This window comes from Lutra lutra, chromosome 9 (genome assembly GCF_902655055.1).
Source record: "Lutra lutra chromosome 9, mLutLut1.2, whole genome shotgun sequence".
NCBI lineage: Eukaryota > Metazoa > Chordata > Mammalia > Carnivora > Mustelidae > Lutra > Lutra lutra.
Window position 1 is genome coordinate 86,390,940 of NC_062286.1, and position 19,121 is coordinate 86,410,060.

At 41.8% G+C, this 19,121-nt stretch overlaps 2 protein-coding genes across 3 annotated transcripts in view; one reads left to right on the top strand and one right to left on the bottom strand.

Moving 5' to 3' along the window:
• The window catches only part of TGFBRAP1 (transforming growth factor beta receptor associated protein 1), a 72,646-nt gene that overhangs the window by 50,758 nt on the left and 2,767 nt on the right, over window positions 1–19,121 (bottom strand). Inside the window, exon 1 of one of the 2 annotated variants that reach the window (XM_047745151.1) lies at window positions 15,214–15,339. The exons of the other annotated variant lie outside the window; for it this stretch is intronic. The gene's annotated coding sequence lies outside the window, so the exon portion shown is untranslated. Of the gene's footprint in view, window positions 1–15,213; window positions 15,340–19,121 lie in introns of those variants that run through there. 2 annotated transcript variants of the gene reach the window in all.
• On the top strand, window positions 15,326–16,244 carry LOC125108807 (mitochondrial import inner membrane translocase subunit Tim17-A-like). The gene is given in 2 exon segments (XM_047745153.1): window positions 15,326–15,578; window positions 15,581–16,244. Coding segments are annotated over 2 exon segments (513 nt in total). The 3' UTR covers window positions 15,841–16,244.

Consider the following 19,121-nt stretch of genomic DNA (forward strand, 5'->3'; position numbering starts at 1 on the left):
AGGTTTAAAGTGAGGGGGTGGAAAAGAATTTACCATGCTAATGGACATCAGAAGAAAGCAGGAGTGGCAATCCTTATATCAGATCAATTAGATTTTAAGCCAAAGACTATAATAAGAGATGAGGAAGGACACTATATCATACTCAAAGGAACTGTCCAACAAGAAGATCTAACAATTTTAAATATCTATGCCCCTAACATGGGAGCAGCCAACTATATAAACCAATTAATAACAAAATCAAAGAAACACATCGACAATAATACAATAATAGTAGGGGATTTTAACACTCCCCTCACTGAAATGGACAGATCATCCAAGCAAAAGATCAACAAGGAAATCAAGGCCTTAAATGACACACTGGACCAGATGGACATCACAGATATATTCAGAACATTTCATCCCAAAGCAACAGAATACACATTCTTCTCTAGTGCACATGGAACATTCTCCAGAATAGATCACATTCTTGGTCCTAAATCAAGTCTCAACCGGTATCAAAAGATTGGGATCATTCCCTGCATATTTTCAGACCACAATGCTCTAAAGCTAGAACTCAATCACAAGAGGAAATTTGGAAAGAACCCAAATACATGGAGACTAAACAGCATCCTTCTAAAGAATGAATGGGTCAACCAGGAAATTAAAGAAGAATTGAAAAAATTTATGGAAACAAATGATAATGAAAACACAACGGTTCAGAATCTGTGGGACACAACAAAGGCAGTCCTGAGAGGAAAATATATAGCGGTACAAGCCTTTCTCAAGAAACAAGAAAGGTCTCAGGTACACAACCTAACCCTACACCTAAAGGAGCTGGAGAAAGAACAAGAAAGAAACCCTAAACCCAGCAGGAGAAGAGAAATCATAAAGATCAGAGCAGAAATCAATGAAATAGAAACCAAAAAAACAATAGAACAAATCAACGAAACTAGGAGCTGGTTCTTTGAAAGAATTAATAAGATTGATAAACCCCTGGCCAGACTTATCAAAAAGAAAAGAGAAAGGACCCAAATAAATAAAATCATGAATGAAAGAGGAGCGATCACAACGAACACCAAAGAAATACAGACAATTATAAGAACATACTATGAGCAACTCTACGCCAACAAATTTGACAATCTGGAAGAAATGGATGCATTCCTAGAGACATATAAACTACCACAACTGAACCAGGAAGAAATGGAAAGCCTGAACAGACCCATAACCAGTAAGGAGATTGAAACAGTCATCAAAAATCTCCAAACAAACAAAAGCCCAGGGCCAGATGGCTTCCCGGCGGAATTCTACCAAACATTTAAAGAAGAACTAATTCCTATTCTCCTGAAACTGTTCCAAAAAATAGAAATGGAAGGAAAACTTCCAAACTCATTTTATGAGGCCAGCGTCACCTTGATCCCAAAACCAGACAAGGATCCCATCAAAAAAGAGAACTACAGACCAATATCCTTGATGAACACAGATGCAAAAATTCTCGCCAAAATACTAGCCAATACGATTCAACAGTACATTAAATGGATTATTCACCACGACCAAGTGGGATTTATTCCGGGGCTGCAAGGTTGGTTCAACATCCGCAAATCAATCAATGTGATACAACACATTAATAAAAGAAAGAACAAGAACCATATGATCCTCTCCATAGATGCTGAAAAAGCATTTGACAAAGTACAGCACCCCTTCCTGATCAAAACTCTTCAAAGTGTAGGGATAGACGGCACATACCTCAATATTATCAAAGCCATCTATGAAAAACCCACCGCAAATATCATTCTCAATGGAGAAAAACTGAAAGCTTTTCCGCTAAGGTCAGGAACACGGCAGGGATGTCCGTTATCACCACTGCTATTCAACATAGTACTAGAAGTCCTAGCCTCAGCAATCAGACAACAAAAGGAAATTAAAGGCATCCAAATCGGCAAAGAAGAAGTCAAACTATCACTCTTTGCAGATGATATGATACTCTATGTGGAAAACCCAAAAGACTCCACTCCAAAACTGCTAGAACTTGTACAGGAATTCAGTAAAGTGTCAGGATATAAAATCAATGCACAGAAATCAGTTGCATTTCTCTACACCAACAACAAGACAGAAGAAAGAGAAATTAAGGAGTCCATCCCATTTACAATTGCACCCAAAACTATAAGATACCTAGGAATAAACCTAACCAAAGAGACTAAGAATCTATACTCAGAAAACTATAAAGTACTCATGAAAGAAATTGAGGAAGACACAAAGAAATGGAAAAATGTTCCATGCTCCTGGATTGGAAGAACAAATATGGTGAAAATGTCTATGCTACCTAAAGCAATCTACACATTTAATGCAATTCCTATCAAAGTACCATCCATTTTTTTCAAAGAAATGGAACAAATAATCCTAAAATTTATATGGAAGCAGAAAAGACCTCGAATAGCCAAAGGAATATTGAAAAAGAAAGCCAAAGTTGGTGGCATCACAATTCCGGACTTCAAGCTCTATTACAAAGCTGTCATCATCAAGACAGCATGGTACTGGCACAAAAACAGACACATAGATCAATGGAACAGAATAGAGAGCCCAGAAATGGACCCTCAACTCTATGGTCAACTCATCTTCGACAAAGCAGGAAAGAATGTCCAATGGAACAAAGACAGCCTCTTCAATAAATGGTGTTGGGAAAATTGGACAGCCACATGCAGAAAAATGAAATTGGATCATTTCCTTACACCACACACGAAAATAGACTCAAAATGGATGAAGGATCTCAAGGTGAGAAAGGAATCCATCAAAATCCTCGAGGAAAACACAGGCAGCAACCTCTTCGACGTCAGCCGCAGCAACATCTTCCTAGGAACATCACCAAAGGCAAGGGAAGCAAGGGCAAAAATGAACTTTTGGGATTTTATCAAGATCAAAAGCTTTTGCACAGCAAAGGAAACAGTGAACAAAACCAAAAGACAACTGACAGAATGGGAGAAGATATTTGCAAATGACATATCAGATAAAGGGCTAGTGTCCAAAATCTATAAAGAACTTAGCAAACTCAACACCCAAAGAACAAATAATCCAATCAAGAAATGGGCAGAGGGGGTGCCTGGGTGGCTCAGTGGGTTAAGCCGCTGCCTTCGGCTCAGGTCATGATCCCAGGTCCTGGGTTCAAGCCCCACATCGGGCTTTCTGCTCAGCAGGAAGCCTGCTTCCTCCTCTCTCTCTGCCTGCCTCTCTGCCTACTTGTGATTTCTCTGTCAAATAAATAAATAAAATCTTAAAAAAAAAAAAAAAGAAATGGGCAGAGGACATGAACAGACATTTCTGCAAAGAAGACATCCACATGGCCAACAGACACATGAAAAAGTGCTCCATATCACTCGGCATCAGGGAAATACAAATCAAAACCACCATGAGATATCACCTCACACCAGTCAGAATGGCTAAAATTAACAAGTCAGGAAATGACAGATGTTGGCGAGGATGCGGAGAAAGGGGAACCCTCCTACACTGTTGGTGGGAATGCAAGCTGGTGCAACCACTCTGGAAAACAGCATGGAGGTTCCTCAAAATGTTGAAAATAGAACTACCCTATGACCCAGCAATTGCACTGCTGGGTATTTACCCTAAAGATACAAACGTAGTGATCCGAAGGGGCACGTGCACCCGAATGTTTATAGCAGCAATGTCTACAATAGCCAAACTATGGAAAGAACCTAGATGTCCATCAACAGACGAATGGATAAAGAAGATATGGTATATATACACAATGGAATACTATGCAGCCATCAAAAGAAATGAAATCTTGCCATTTGCGACGACGTGGATGGAACTAGAGGGTATCATGCTTAGCGAAATAAGTCAATCGGAGAAAGACAACTATCATATGTTCTCCCTGATATGAGGGAGAGGAGATGCAATATGGGGGGTTAAGGGGGTAGGAGATGAATAAATGTAACAAGATGGGATTGGGAGGGAGACAAACCATAAGTGACTCTTAATCTCACAAAACAAACTGAGGGTTGCTGGGGGGAGGGGGGTTGGGAGAGGGGGGGTGGGGTTATGGATATTGGGGAGGGTATGTGCTATGGTGAGTGCTGTGAAGTGTGTAAACCTGGCGATTCGCAGTCCTGTACCCCTGGGGATAAAAATATATGTTTATAAAAAATAAAATTTAAAAAAAAAAAACTCAACAGAAAAAAAAAATTAATTCAAAATGGATTAAGGACCTAAATGTGAGACCTGAAACCATAAAACTCCTACAAGAAAAAAATAGATAGGAATATCTTGGACATCAACCCTAGCAACATTTTTCTAGATAGGTCTCCTCAGGCAAGAGAAATGAAAGCAAAAATAAGCTATTGGGACTATGCCAAATAAAAAGCTCTTACAGTGAAGGAAACCAACAACAAAATGAAAAGGCAATCTACTGAATGGGAGAAGATATTTGTAATGATATATCCAGTAAAGGGTTAATATCCAAAATACATTAAGAACTTATACAATTTAACACCAAAATAACAAATAATATGGTTGAAAAATGAGAAGACCTGAACAGACATTTTTCCAAAGTAGTACAGATGGCCAACAGACACATGACAAGATGCTCAACATCGCTAATCATGGCACCATGAGATGTCATCTTACACTTGTCAGAACGGCTAGTATCAAAACAAGAAATAACAAATGTTGGTGAGGATGTGCGGAAAAGGGAACCCTCATGGATCGTTGGTAGGAATGTCCATTGATGCAACTACACTGAGAAACAGTATGAAGGTTCCTCAAAAAATTAAAAATAAAAATGCCATGCAATCTAGTAATTCCATTACTGGGTATTAACCCTAAGAAAATGAAAACACTAATTCAAAAAGATATATGCACCCTTATGTTTACTGCAGCAGTATGTACAATAACCAAGATATGGAAGCAATCAAGTACCCACTGATAGATAAATGGATAAAGAAGACATGATATGTATATATGTTACATATATGTGTGTATATATCTATATAAAATATACATAGTACAATATTACTCAGCCATAAAAAGTACCTTATGGCAACACAGATGGAGCCAGAGTATTATGCTAATTGAAGTAAGCGAGACAGAGAAAGACAAATACCATATGATTTTGCTTACACATGGAATCAAAAAAACAAAACCTAAGAACAAAAAACAACCCCCCAAAACAAAAAAAAATAGAGACAGAACCACAAAATAAACTGGAGGTTCCCTGAGGGGAGGGGATTGGAATGACGGGTGAAATAGGTAAAAGGATTAAGAAGTACAAATCTGGGACGCCTGGGTGGCTCAGTTGGTTAAGCAGCTGCCTTCGGCTCAGGTCATGATCCCAGCGTCCTGGGATCGAGTCCCACATCGGGCTCCTTGCTCATCAGGGAGCCTGCTTCTCCCTCTGCCTCTGCCTGCCATTCTGTCTGCCTGTGCTCGCTCTCTCTCCCTCTCTCTCTCTGACAAATAAATAAATAAAATCTTAAAAAAAAAAAAAAAGAAGTACAAATCTACAGTTAAGAAATAAACTAGTCACAGGGATGAAAGGTACAACATAGGGAATATAGTCAATAATATTGTAGGGCACCTAGGTGGCTCAGTCGGTTAAGCGTCCGCCTTCAGCTCACGTCATGAGCTCAGGGTTCTGGGATCGAGCTCCATGCTGGGCTCCTTGTCCAGCATGGAGGTCACTTGTCCCTCTCCTTCCCCTTCTGCTCCTCCTCCTCTCTCTCTCCCACTCAAATAAATAAATACAATCTTTTAAAAAAAATAATATTGTAGTAACACTGCATGGCGAAAAATGGTGACTACACCTGTCATGGTGAGCAATGAGTAATGTATAGAATTGTGAAATCATCACGTTATATACCTAAAACTAATAATACTGTATGTCAACTACATTTCAATTAAACAAAATGGTGTCATCACTGTGGAAATCTGACTTTTTAAAAATAAAGTTAAATATGCATTTATGCTGTTATTCCATAATTCCACTCTGAATGTTTCCAGTTCTCTTGAGTATATAATCAATATCTGCAAAAAGACTTTTACCAGAACACACACGGCAGCCTTATTCATAATAGCCCCAAACAGGAAACAGCTTGGTTTTACTCATTTGTATCCATTTCAGAGTGGCGTGTTCACATAACTTGGAAGTAAAAAGGAGTAAACTACTGCTAAGCAACAATATGAATGAAATAAAAAACACCAAATGAAAGAAACGAGACACATTCGGTATATGTTCATTTATATGAAGTTCAAAAGTAGGCAACTCTCCTCTCTAGCAACAGAAATCAAAACAGTGTTTACCTTGGAGACAAAGAGGGACCAAATGGAAAGGGACACAAAGAAACTTTCTGGGATGACAGAAATATTCTAGATTCTGTTTTCAGTATTGCTTACACAGGTGCATAGATTTGTCAAAATTCACTGGGCTATGCACTTAGGGTCTATATATGCAATTTCAGTAAAAATCCTCACTGGTAAATGTGTGTGTAACTCAACTTGCAGATTATAAAAAGTCATACGGCAGAGAAGAGCCTTTCAAAGAAAGCAAGACACTTCTGGAAAAGATAAGGAGACTTGACTCAAAAGATAAAGTGTCACATAAAACTACGGTTATTAAGATAACAGGGTACTGGTACGAAGTGAACCCAAGAAAACATGTCCAGGGTCCAGGCTTCCAGGTTCCACGTGTGCACCTGGAACCTCCCACTGTGACAAGAGTGGCACTGCACATCATGGGCTATATGCACAATCTTTCATATTCAATAATCAGTACAGGACAGCAAAGGAAATAGTTGACAAAACTAAAAGACAACTGACAGAAGGGGAGAAGATATTTGCAAATGACATACCAGGTAAAGGGCTAGTATCCAAAATCTAGAAAGAACTTATCAAACTCAATACCCAAACAAATAATCCAATCAAGAAATGGGCAGAAGACATGAACAGACATTTCTACAAAGAAGACATCCACATGGCCAACAGACACATGAAAAAGTGCTCAACATCAGGAAAATAAATTTCAAAACCACAGTGAGATACCACCTCACACCAGTCAGAATGGCTAAAATTAACAAGTCAGGAAATGACAGATGTTGGCGAGGATGTAGAGAAAGGGGAACCCTCCTACACTGTTGGTGGGAATGCAAGCTGGTGCAGCCACTCTGGAAAACAGCATGGAGGTTCCTCAATAATTTGAAAATAGAGCTACCCTACAACCCAGCAATCGCACTACTGGGTATTTACCCCAAAGATACAAATGTAGTGATCCAAAGGGGCACATGCACCTGAATGTTTATAGCAGCAATGTCCACAAGAGCCAAACTATGGAAAGAACCTAGATGTCCATCAACAGATTAATGGATAAAGATGTGGTACATATATACAATGGAATACTATACAGCCATCAAAACCAGCCCCCAATCTTGCCATTTGCAACGACGTGGATGGAACTAGAAGGTATTATGCTGAGTGAAATAAGTCAATCAGAGAAAGACAATTATCATATGATCTCTCTGATATGAGGCATTTGAGAGGCAGAGCAGGGGGTGGGGAAAAGGGAGGGGAAAAATGAAATAAGATGGGATGAGGGAGGGAGACAAACCATAAGAGATTCTTAATCTCAGGAAACAAACTGAAGGTTGCTGGGAGGGGGGGATGGATAGGGTGGCTGGGTGATGGACACTGGGGAGGGTATGTGCTATGGTGAGTGCTGTGAATTGTGTAAGACTGATGAATCACAGACCTGTACCCCTGAAGCAAATAATATATTATATGTTAATAAAAACAACAACCATCAGTGCAGGATAGCTGGATACCTGCATAGAAAAAAAAAAAAGAAACTGAATTCCTACCTTCTACCATGGATCATAATTACTCCAGATGGACTAAGATCCTTAAGAATGAGAGGCTTTAAACTTTAAAACTTTGAGAGGAAAATATGGAAAAAATATGTTTATGACCTTCGGGTAGGGAAGAATTTCCAAAATAAGGTGCAAGAAAAAGTACAAAGACCAGGAAAAAAGATTAACTTTGTTCATGCTAAAATGTAAAACCTCTGTTCTTCAAAAGACATTGTGAAGAAAGTGACAAAAAAATAAAAAATCCCTGGATGATACAGGGAACTCCTGCAGAAAGAAAGTAACAACAATCTCATAGATGAATGGGCAAAATCTGTGAGCAGGTATCTCTCAAAAGAAGCATGAACAGCCAACAGACATGAAAGAATGCTCAACCTGATTCATCATCTGCAACTGCAAATTGTAATGACCATGAGACTTCATTTTAAACTGTGAAACTGACAAGACCTTTGAAGTCCGATGATGTCAGCTGCGTGCAAGAACATGGGAGCAATGAGAGCTCTCTAGGGAGCTGGTAGAATCTTCTAAACTGGCAAGACCATTCTGGCACTATGGAGAAGACCTTGACATTAGGCATAAGCCCGCGATCCCACTTCTAGGCACGTGGCCTACAGAATTTATGTTTACCAGGCGATAAGCAAGAACATCACCGGCTGCAATCTTGTTTGAGACAGGGACACTGGGAGCAGCTCACCCTCCGTGGACAGGACACAGCGCTGAACGGCAGGAGAGAAAGAGCTGCAGCTACCAACAAGGACGGATCTCTAGCTAAGGGGTAAACTGCAGAGTACTCTACACTGAATGATATGCAAGGCTCTATAAGACTAAAAAATATGACAGTCCCTCTAATATACTGTTTAGGGTTTCAGCCATATATACGAAGATCATAAAGCGAAGTAAAGGAATGATAAACACAAATTCAGGGAGGCAGGATAGAGAATAAGGATAGGCTAGATTTCAAAAGTATTAATAATGTTCTGCTTCCTAAGCAGAGGTTGCTTTATTTTATTTTTTAAGATTTATTTATTTATTGGAGGAGAGGGGCAAGGGGAAAGAGAGAGAGAGAATCCTGAAGCAGACACCCTGTTCACCATGGAGCCCAATGCAGGGCTCGATCCCAGATCCTGGATTCATGACCTGAGTCAAAACTGAGAGTCGGACGCTTGACTAACTGAGCCACCCAGGTGCCCCAAACTGAGGTTGCTTTTATTATTATACCTTATACCTTAATTCAGACTATAAATACTCCTTTAAGTGTAGTAAACAGTAATTAAATTGTATGTGTGCAAACACACATCCACTAAAAATCTACTCATTTCCCCAAACCAGCCTACTGTGGAAACAGACCTAGAAGCTCAGCCTAATGAACTTGGTAAGATTCACAAAATGCACGCTCCTTGTCTAAAATTTCACTGAATGGGGCATCTGGGAGGCTCAGAGGGTTAAGCCTCTGCCTTTGGCTCAGGTCATGATCTCTGGGTCCTGGATTGGGCCCTGCATTGGGCTCTCTGCTCAGCAGGGAGCCTGCTTCCCTTCCTCTCTCTCTGCCTACCTCTTTGCCTAATTGTGATCTCTCTCTCTCTCTCTGTCAAATAAATAAATAAATAAAATCTTTTAAAAAATAGTTTAAAAAAATAAAATTTCACTTAATGAAAACATTTATCATAGACATACATGGTTTACTTCTGGGGCGCCTAGGTGGCTCAGTGGGTTAAAGCCTCTGCCTTCGGCTCGGGTCATGATCCCAGGGTCCTGGGATCAAGCCCCACATTGGGCTCTCTGCTCAGCGGGGAGGCTGCTTTCTCCTCTCTCTCTCTCTGCCTGCCTCTCTGCCTGCTTGTGATCTCTCTGCCAAATAAATAAATAAAATATCTTAAAAAAAAATAAAAAATAAATGGTTTACTTCTAATTTCTCAGTTCATCTAAATCCAGTGCTTACTTTACATTGTACCCATATTTACAAAGTCCAATATAGGTCAGCCTATCAGTGATTCCCACAAATCCCCCTAGATTCTTAAAGACAGAGGAAAATACTAACACATGATGGGATGCCCAAGAAGGTAAACACATCCTCCTGGGTCCCAGCTCCCAGGAGGCCAGCTTCTTCCCCCCGGGCCTCTCCCCAGCTTCAATTCACCTTTCACATAAGCACAGCTGACCCTTAAGCAACCCCCAGCACAATTCAAAATCCATGTGTAGCTTTTGATTCCCCTGAAAGCTTAACTTTCTAGTTGCCTACTGTTAAACAGAAGCCTTACTGATAACATAAGCAGTGTATTAACACACATTTGTATGTTATATGTATTATATACTGTATCCTTACAATGAAGTAGGCTAGAGAAAATATTAAGAAAATCATAAGGAAGAGTACTATATATATAGAAAAAATTTATAGTACTGCATTTATAGCAAAAAACTTCAGTACTATATTTATATTAAAAAAAATCCAAGTATAGGTGGACCGATGCAGTTCAAACCCATGTTTTTCAAGGGTCAACTGTATCTCCACTCTTCGTTTTCAACCAGTTTAAGATTGGAATTACAAAGTACCTTTCTCCCTCTTCATTTTCTCTGTACTAAATCCCACCAAGGCCAGGACTCATTTAAAAAAGTCACACAGAGGGGCGCCTGGGTGGCTCAGTGTGTTAAGCCGCTGCCTTCGGCTCAGGTCATGATCCCAGGTCCTGGGTTCGAGCCCCACATCGGGCTTTCTGCTCAGCCGGGAGCCTGCTTCCTCCTCTCTCTCTGCCTGCCTCTGCCTACTTGTGATTTCTCTCTGTCAAATAAATAAATAAAATCTTTAAAAAAAAAAAAAGTCACACAGAGGGGCGCCTGGGTGGCTCAGTGGGTTAAAGCCTCTGCCTTCGGCTCAGGTCATGATCCCAGGGTCCTAGGATCGAGCCCCGCATCGGGCTCTCTGCTCAGCCGGGAGCCTGCTTCCTCCTCTCTTTCTGCCTGCCTCTGCCTACTTGTGATCTCTCTCTCTGTCAAATAAATAAATAAAATGTTTAAAAAAAAAAAAGTCACACAGAAAGAATAAACATGGACTAAGACAATGTTTGAAAGAGATTATCTCGATGTAGAAACAGGCTTGTAGTGCAACATTATAAGATTAAAGAAAAAATACATCTGTGTGTGTTCGTGTGTGTGTTTATATAGGTAAAAAAAAAAACACATGAACCCCTGATCTGAGACAGAAATAAATACATTCTGCTATAAGAACACTATGGTAAAGTGACATTGATTAAGATGAGATCTTTACCACTCATTATTATTCTTGAACTAAAAGAATGACACTCTGCTAGCTGCTGTCATAGAATGTGCATAGAATATGAAAGCAACCTCATGATGGATAAGGTGTCCCATGTGTCTGCAAAAAATCTCCCACTGGAGAATTACAGCAACACTTTAAAATGAAACAAACTTTGGGTGCCTGGGTGTCTCAGTTGGTTCAGTGTCTGCCTTCAGCTTGGGTCATGATCCTGGGGTCCTGGGACCCAGCCCCCCATCAGGCTCCCTGCTCAGTGGGCAGTCTGCTTCTCCCTCCCTCTGCAGCTCCCCCTGCTTGTGCTCGCACGCTCTCTCTCTCTCTCTCTGCCAAATAAATAAATAAATAAATCTTTAAAAAATAAAATAAAATGAAACCACCACTTCAGAGCCCTGTCAGCTCTATGTGCACCAGAGATCACGTCAGAGGGTTAAAACTCAAAAACTCGCCAATGGGTAGGACAGCCCTATTATAGCAGGTACCCTCCTGTAACAAGCTAAAGATTCATTCTTCATTTACATTTTAAAAAGAACACTCTGTCAAAAGTCAGATTTGCTATTTTTCTAAATTTACATTAATTTCTTTTGAGTTTCTTAACAATCCATCATAAGTGAACAGAGATCAAACAGTCATCCCAGTGTCTGGGCCGAAGTCAGGCCAGGTTCAAAGCCATACAAGAGGACGGGCAGGAACATGGACCTCATGCCTAAAACAGCATCATGTTGTCACCGTCCTTAAAATGTTTCGGAAAGTATGCTGCTGCCTCACAGATAAACTCCAAACTCAGCATAAGATAGGCAGCCCTCAAAAACCCAACCTCAGGCAACCTTTCTGCTCCTAGTATAAAGATGAGTTACAGCTATTGACTTCCTCACATCAGTCCCTGGTAGACCCTGTTTCCTGATTACCCGGCTACATTCAATTCCAAATTCTTGTGTCTGCTAGTTGCTTGAGTTGGAAAGTACCAAGATCTAAGTCTGCGAGTATCCAAACGACTCTACAAACTGACCAATTGTGAAGAGGGATTCTATGCCAAAACCACTCTCTGAGCACCTTTTCAAGGGTCTGAAACCATGAGTCAGGAAAGAGGTACCATTAACCACAATGGTTTGTTTGAATTTAACAGCATAGCAATCCCTAAAGTGAAAAACACTGCCTTACTCCCATCTGCAAACTGTAGTCACTTGTACACATGGAAAGAGGTAATGTGTGAGGGTCAAAGCTGGGGTTAGAGGTGGGCATGGGGGTACTGCAGATTTTACCCATAACCCCACACTGGCTGATCACAGAAAATCAGGCATTAGGTAGAAATGTGCCTGCTTTCCTGAATGTTCCTGTGACCTGCAGTATTTCTCTACAAAACAAGGACTTTTAAAAAGTTTGCACTTTGTCATTTTAATAAAGGACTTGCCTTTTATGGAAAAAAAATGTTTCTTAAGAAGTTTCTCACTTACTCTGGACAAATATACTTACTATGAATCCATAAACAGATACCAATATCCATTACAGGGAAAATCTTCATGAAAACTGAAAAAACCAACTCTAAAAAGCAAACTTAGAAGGGAGTTAAGCAAAGCCGTCATCCGCCCTCGTGCTCTTGGAAAGGGTTGGGAGGGAACACAGAGCCTCCTGGGCACAATCAGCTGTTTTTGGCTCCATGTCAATGGGTTATTACATGGTCCCCTGTGATCAGGTGGGGCAGCAGAAACGCAGAGGGCAGAGCTGATAGCACATCACTGTGGGGAAGAAGGATCCAGAAAGGAGGGCCCCGTAACACAGAACAACATTCTGCTGACTGCCATGCAGGTTCAGGCTGGTCCTGAGAGACATTTTGGATGCGAAAAGTTAGAAACCAGTGAGGGGGCCCATTTTCTGTGATCTTAGCCATGGAGGCTGACCCACGCTGGCACTGGGCCAGCCAGAAACATCGGGAGATGGGCTTGGCTAGCTGGTATCAGCCCAGCTCAGGTCAGCTTACTACAGAAAGCAGAAACAGTGTGGGCACTGGCTTGTGACCTACTGCCCGGTGTCCAGCCACCATCTTTGTACCTGGGGGTCCTGGGCTCTGACCTGCCTGTCCTCCTCCCTCCCACCACACGCTCATTGTGGGCATCAAGTAGGGCAGGTAGGTGGGACTGGACACTCATTTTCCTTTGATCTGGAAACCTCTATTTCCTATGCTATGTTCTTGACTGAATGAACAGCCAATTCACAGACTCAAAACTCGCTCTTGGGTGGGAAGAGAAAAATGGTGCTATCAAAAATTCTTCCACTGCAAACTACCTTCAGATGCTTGCTTTGTGCTAAATTAGCAAAATAAAATGGTAATCAAAGTCCCTACTAAAAACAAAGTGCTACTACTGGGTATTTACCCTAAAGATACAAGTGTAGCGATCCGAAGGGGCACGTGCACCCAAATGTTTATAGCAGCAATGTCCACAAACAGCCAAACTATGGAAAAACCGTAGATGTCCATCAACAGATGATAAAGAAGAGGTGGTGTGTGTACACACACACAAACACACGCACACGCACACACACATACTGGAATACTATGCAGCCATCAAAAACCCCCCAAAATCTTGCATTTGCAAGGATGTGGATAGAACAAGAGAGTATTATGCTGAGCGAAATAAGTCAAACAGAAAAAGAAAATTACCGTATGATCTCTCTGATATGAGGAATTTGAGAGGTGGGGGGGGGAGGGAAAAATGAAACAAGATGAGATCGGGAGGGAGACAAACCATAAGAGACTCTTAATCTCAGGAAACAAACTGAGGGCTGCTGGCAGGTAGGGGAGTAGGGATAGGGTGGCTAAGTGATGGACATGGGGGAAGGTATGTGCTATGGTGAATGTTGTGATGATTCTGATGATTCACAGACCTGTACCCCTGGGGCAAATAATACATTATATGTTAATAAAAAAAAAAAAATAAAGGCAGAACATGTTCTGGCAAAACAAACAAACAAACAAACCAAAAAAACTAAGTGCTAAACATCCCTACTTCGCATGGACACTCACAATGGCCTTCAGTCTGCAGAAATAACTCTCTCTCTCCCTCCCTCTCTCTTTGTATCAAATAATACATAAAATCTTTTTTTAAAAATCCAAAGGAAAAAAAATAGAGAATTTATCTTAGTAACCACTCAAAAGTCAGATGAGACTTGGTAGGATTTAAAGACTCAGTAGTCACAATTTTTCCAATGATAAGAAAGCTTGACATTTTTGCTGCTTAAACTGCAACTGGGTCCTCTGACAGATCTCCCCTGAATTCTCAAGGGAATATACCAGTGTACTTAGGGGACTGGGCACATGGAAGCAAGAAGAGACATGATGGGGAAAAAGAAGAAAGTTCTATTCCGGCTCAGCAGGGGCATGGCCAGAGGAATCAAATACTGGGGCTCGGGCAGAGTGCTAGGGACCCGGCAAAGTTTCAGCACAGTTGCCTCTGCTGTTTCAGGGGTGGAAGGCACGGACATGGGCTGCATCCCAACCTTAAATTAAAATGTAACTGAGGGAGCGCCTGGGTGGTTCACTGGGTTAAGCTTCTGCCTTCGGCTCAGGTCATGATCTCAGGGTCCTGGGATCGAGCCCCATGTCAGGCTCTCTGCTCAGTGCGGAGCCTGCTTCCCGCCCCCCTCCCTCTGCCTGCCTCTTTGCCTACTTGTGCGCTCTCTTTCTAATATATAAATAAAATCTTTTAAAATAAATAAATAAATAAAATGGAACTAAGGCATGTTGCTATTGGGGTATTTTAGACAAAAATTGATCACTGCAACCTAATCATGAGGAAACACCAGCTGAACCCCAGCTGAGGGACAGATTACAAAATCCCTGACTCTCCTCACGAGTCACGAAGGTCACGACGAGCGAGCACTGAGCAAGTGTCATAGGTCAGAGGCCAAGGACACATGACAACCACATGTAATGTGGGGAAACTGGATCAGAAGCAGGATTAGGGAACAGAAAGCAGAGGTCAGTGGAAAAACCCGCTGAAATCGATTAGCGTATATAAGTTTGGTTAATAACGCTGATGTTAACATATTAGTTTTGATCACTGTACCACACTTGCTCACAAAAGGGGAAGCTGGGGAAGGACATACGTGAGCTCTGTACTCTTCCCGGACTCTTCTGGCACTTCAAAATAGAAAGTTAAAAAGATAACTGTAGGCTCCACCCAAGTTGCCCGGCATCACTCGCGCAGGTGGAGTCAAGATGGAGGAGTACACGCGAGAACCTTGCCCTTGGCGAATTGTCGATGACTGCGGTGGGGCCTTTACGATGGGTACCATAGGCCGTGGTGTCTTTCAGGCAATAAAAGGTTTTCGAAATTCTCCAGTGGGCGTAAACCACAGACTACGAGGGAGTTTGACGGCTATTAAAACCAGGGCTCCGCAGTTGGGAGGTAGCTTTGCAGTTTGGGGAGGTTTGTTTTCCATGATTGACTGCAGTATGGTTCAAGTCAGGGGGAAGAAGATCCCTGGAACTCCATCACAAGCGGTGCCTTAACAGGAGCCATACTGGCAGCGAGAAATGGACCAGTGGCCATGGTTGGGTCAGCAGCGATGGGTGGCATTTTCCTAGCTTTAATTGAAGGAGCTGGTATCTTGTTGACAAGATTTGCCTCTGCCCAGTTTCCCAATGGTCCTCAGTTTGCTGAAGACCCTTCTCAGCTGCCTTCAGCCCAGTTACCATCCTCACCTTTTGGAGACTATCGGCAATATCAGTAGGACTTCTTTCCCAGGATTTCTGTAACAGAATGAGCTGTAGTTAAAGAAGGAATTTCAGAAGATAAGTTAGAGTCTGCTTTTAAAACCACAGGTGGGATAGCTACGGCCAAATAGGCTTTGAAGAGACATTCAGCTCTTTTTTCTATTCAAGGGAACATTGCAGGGGTGGGGCGCAGACATTAAAAGATAATCCATTTATTTATTCACAGTTGGATTGCATTTGTGATCAAAATAAATGTCTAATATCTTTAAAAGAAAATATAATAAATGCTTAGAAGATGAAGGACCACGGGACAAACAACAGTGAGACGTGACCATCATTTCTTCGGGGATTTCTCTGCCTGGTTTTGTGTGTTCTGTCAGCCAAACGATAAAAAAATCCTGGAATTCACTCTTTCTTTTAAGATAAGTTGTAGAGTTCTACTTTTCAACCTCGAACACTTCAGATAATGCAAATTGTGTTGAAAATTGCATGTTTTATAGTTAGGCTCTCATCTCACTTGAAGTAAATTATGTATGAGAAGAATTATGCAGAATTAACACGGATCGTCTCACAGTGGACACTGTGGATTGAAGGCTGAGATAAAATATCCTTTACTTTCAAAGTAAAATATGCGATTTTTTGGTTTTAAAGATTCAGATGTAAAACTTTCTTTACCTTTAAAAAAAAAAGATAACTGTAATCACAGTTTATCGATTTATTATCTTGCCTTTGAGTAATTGGACAGAGAAAAAGGAGCTCCAAGAATCTCCTTTGTTAACTGGAGAAGAGATGCTCAGAAGGATCTGGGTGTCACTAACCCACAAGGACAGAGGAGAGCACGAAGTGACTAGCCGTCCAGCAGAACCTCCCTAGAGCCTCAGGCTATGCTGAGGCAATTCTACTTGCTGCTTTATTGAGTTATTTTGGAGGTGATTTTTTTCTCAAGTTCGGTGTCCTAGCTTAAAATGACGTGTATCAGTAATACCTACAAATTGAGTTTGTTGGTTTTGTTTTGTTTTTACCTCCTGAGAATGCATTTCAAAGAGGAAGGTTTGGGACTTACGCTCATTTGAGGTGTTTCTTCCCACCAACAACTTCAGACTGAACTGGGGCAAATGTGAGCTGATTCCACTGGGTCCAAAATCTGATATACTATGAGCTTCAGGAGAAGCAGGTAGGCAAAGGGCTCTGAGGGAGAACAGTAGGGTTTTGGGTTAGCAGAGCTGGAAAAGAACAGAGATGAAGGCTTCCAAGGTAAGGATTCGGGCCCCAGAGTTAACCCAGAGAATTGTGGTCAAGCAGGAACGGTCCAAAGCAGGCATTCTCAACATCAGTCTGGGGATCCTGTGCTCCACAGCTCAGACACCTGCTCATTACTTGGCCAAGTCACTTCAAGCCTCTGCACCTGTTGCTTCCTTGTAAAACAGAAATTTGGACTGGACTATAGACTTCCCCTATACTCCTCTCTAGCTCCTCTGGAGGAAGGGTAGTTAATAACAGTACCATAGGGGAGCAAAGACTTCTAGAAGACTCATTGTGTGCCAGATTCTCTGTTAAGTGGTATCTCCAGGCTCACAAGAAACCTATAGGTGAGTACTATCATTATTCCATTTTGCAGAGGAGGAAACCGATTAGAAAAGCAAAATGACCATGGAGAGCTGGATTCCCACCCAGGCAGCTTGACTCAAGCACCCACCCCCTTAAGCACTGCACACACAGCCTGCCTGGGGGTAAAGACTGCTCCAAGTGTGGACTGAGGAGGGTCACCAACCAAAGACAGCCCCAGCAGATGCCCTTACGTCCACCCCCTGAGAGCCCCTAAAGCCCTGGGTTTGGATACCACACATGTGATGTAAATGATTTTCTTCCACTCCCACAGTTCTCTGAGAGGTGGATACTATTATGGATGTGAAGACATTTTTCAGTGGCTTGTTCGAGGTTACACAGCTACAACGGGAGGAAACCAGCTTCAACCCCAGTTCCTGTTTCTGATTTCATGGCCCTATTCTTTCCACTCTAAGGACTGAAGGGGGCAAGTTGATCTCAGATCCTCTTTGAGAATTCAGTCCTCCTGAAGGAAGTGACAATTCTAGGCATGAGGCCACCATGATACGAGGCCTTCAGATGATGTTCTGTCATAGCTCCGCTCAGGGACGCTTGTTCCCAGCAGGGCCCTCACTTTCCCATGCTGAGTCCAGAAGAGGAACCCTCTTATCATCCTTCAGCTTACCCTCTTGCTGCCAAACAGCTTACCCCCGGCACCACGGCCCCCTCAGCAACTTTAGTCACAAATAAATGTCTCTTACCAAATGGGGTGCAGTGTCAGCACCACCATACCAAATTTCAGACACAGAAATGATATATATGCTCCCACTTTACCCCACTGACCTAGTAATTTTATCAAAACAGGATATATGCTTGTGTGACTTAAATTCTTATGGAACGGTACCCCAGGCTGGCTCCCGTCCCATGTTCTTCACTTTCTCACAGCCATCTCCTTCGTGACTCAATCTTAAATTTGCCAGGAATCAACAGCAAAAGTATTGACTTGTCCCACCGACAACATTTCCCTCTTTTGATAAGGACCCAACTGGAGAAGTGCTTCATGTTATCTTTGCCCTCACGTGAGAGAAAGTGTTCAGACTAGCTATCGCACAACAAATCTGCTCCAGTGAGCCGAAAGTGCATCTAAAAGAAGAAGAAGAAAACAGAGCTCATGTCTAACATCCCCTTTGTCATCCTGATAGCAGCATGGCTCATACGTTTATGTAATTATTCACAACTGGTATCATTTTCCTTGGCAAGTACATGTAAATACACATATGTAAATGGACACACACAAATACACTATTTATGCATATTATACATATAAACACATACTCCATATGCATACGTATGATATGCAGGCATCCTCAAGTATGTATACACTATGTACGTATACAAACACACACACACACCATATGCATATACACGGTATGTCTATGTATGTGTATTTCATATACTTCCTATATATACTGTCAGCAGTAACAACTGAAGGGATTTGGGAAGGGAAGGAGGGGACAGAAGAGGAGCAGGGGGGGACTAGGTCTCAAGGGCATCTCTTTTGGTGCATCTCCTCAATACTGGACCTTCAAAGAGCCACAAAGAATTGCGGAGTGCCTGCTGGAAGCTAGGCCATTGTCCTCTTTCACATTCAGTATTTTCTTGAGTCTTTCATTTACTCAAAAGCAGTTACTTGACTCTCGAGAAAAGAGAAAAGATCTTGCTCTCAAATCATCTGCAAGACTGCACAACGTGC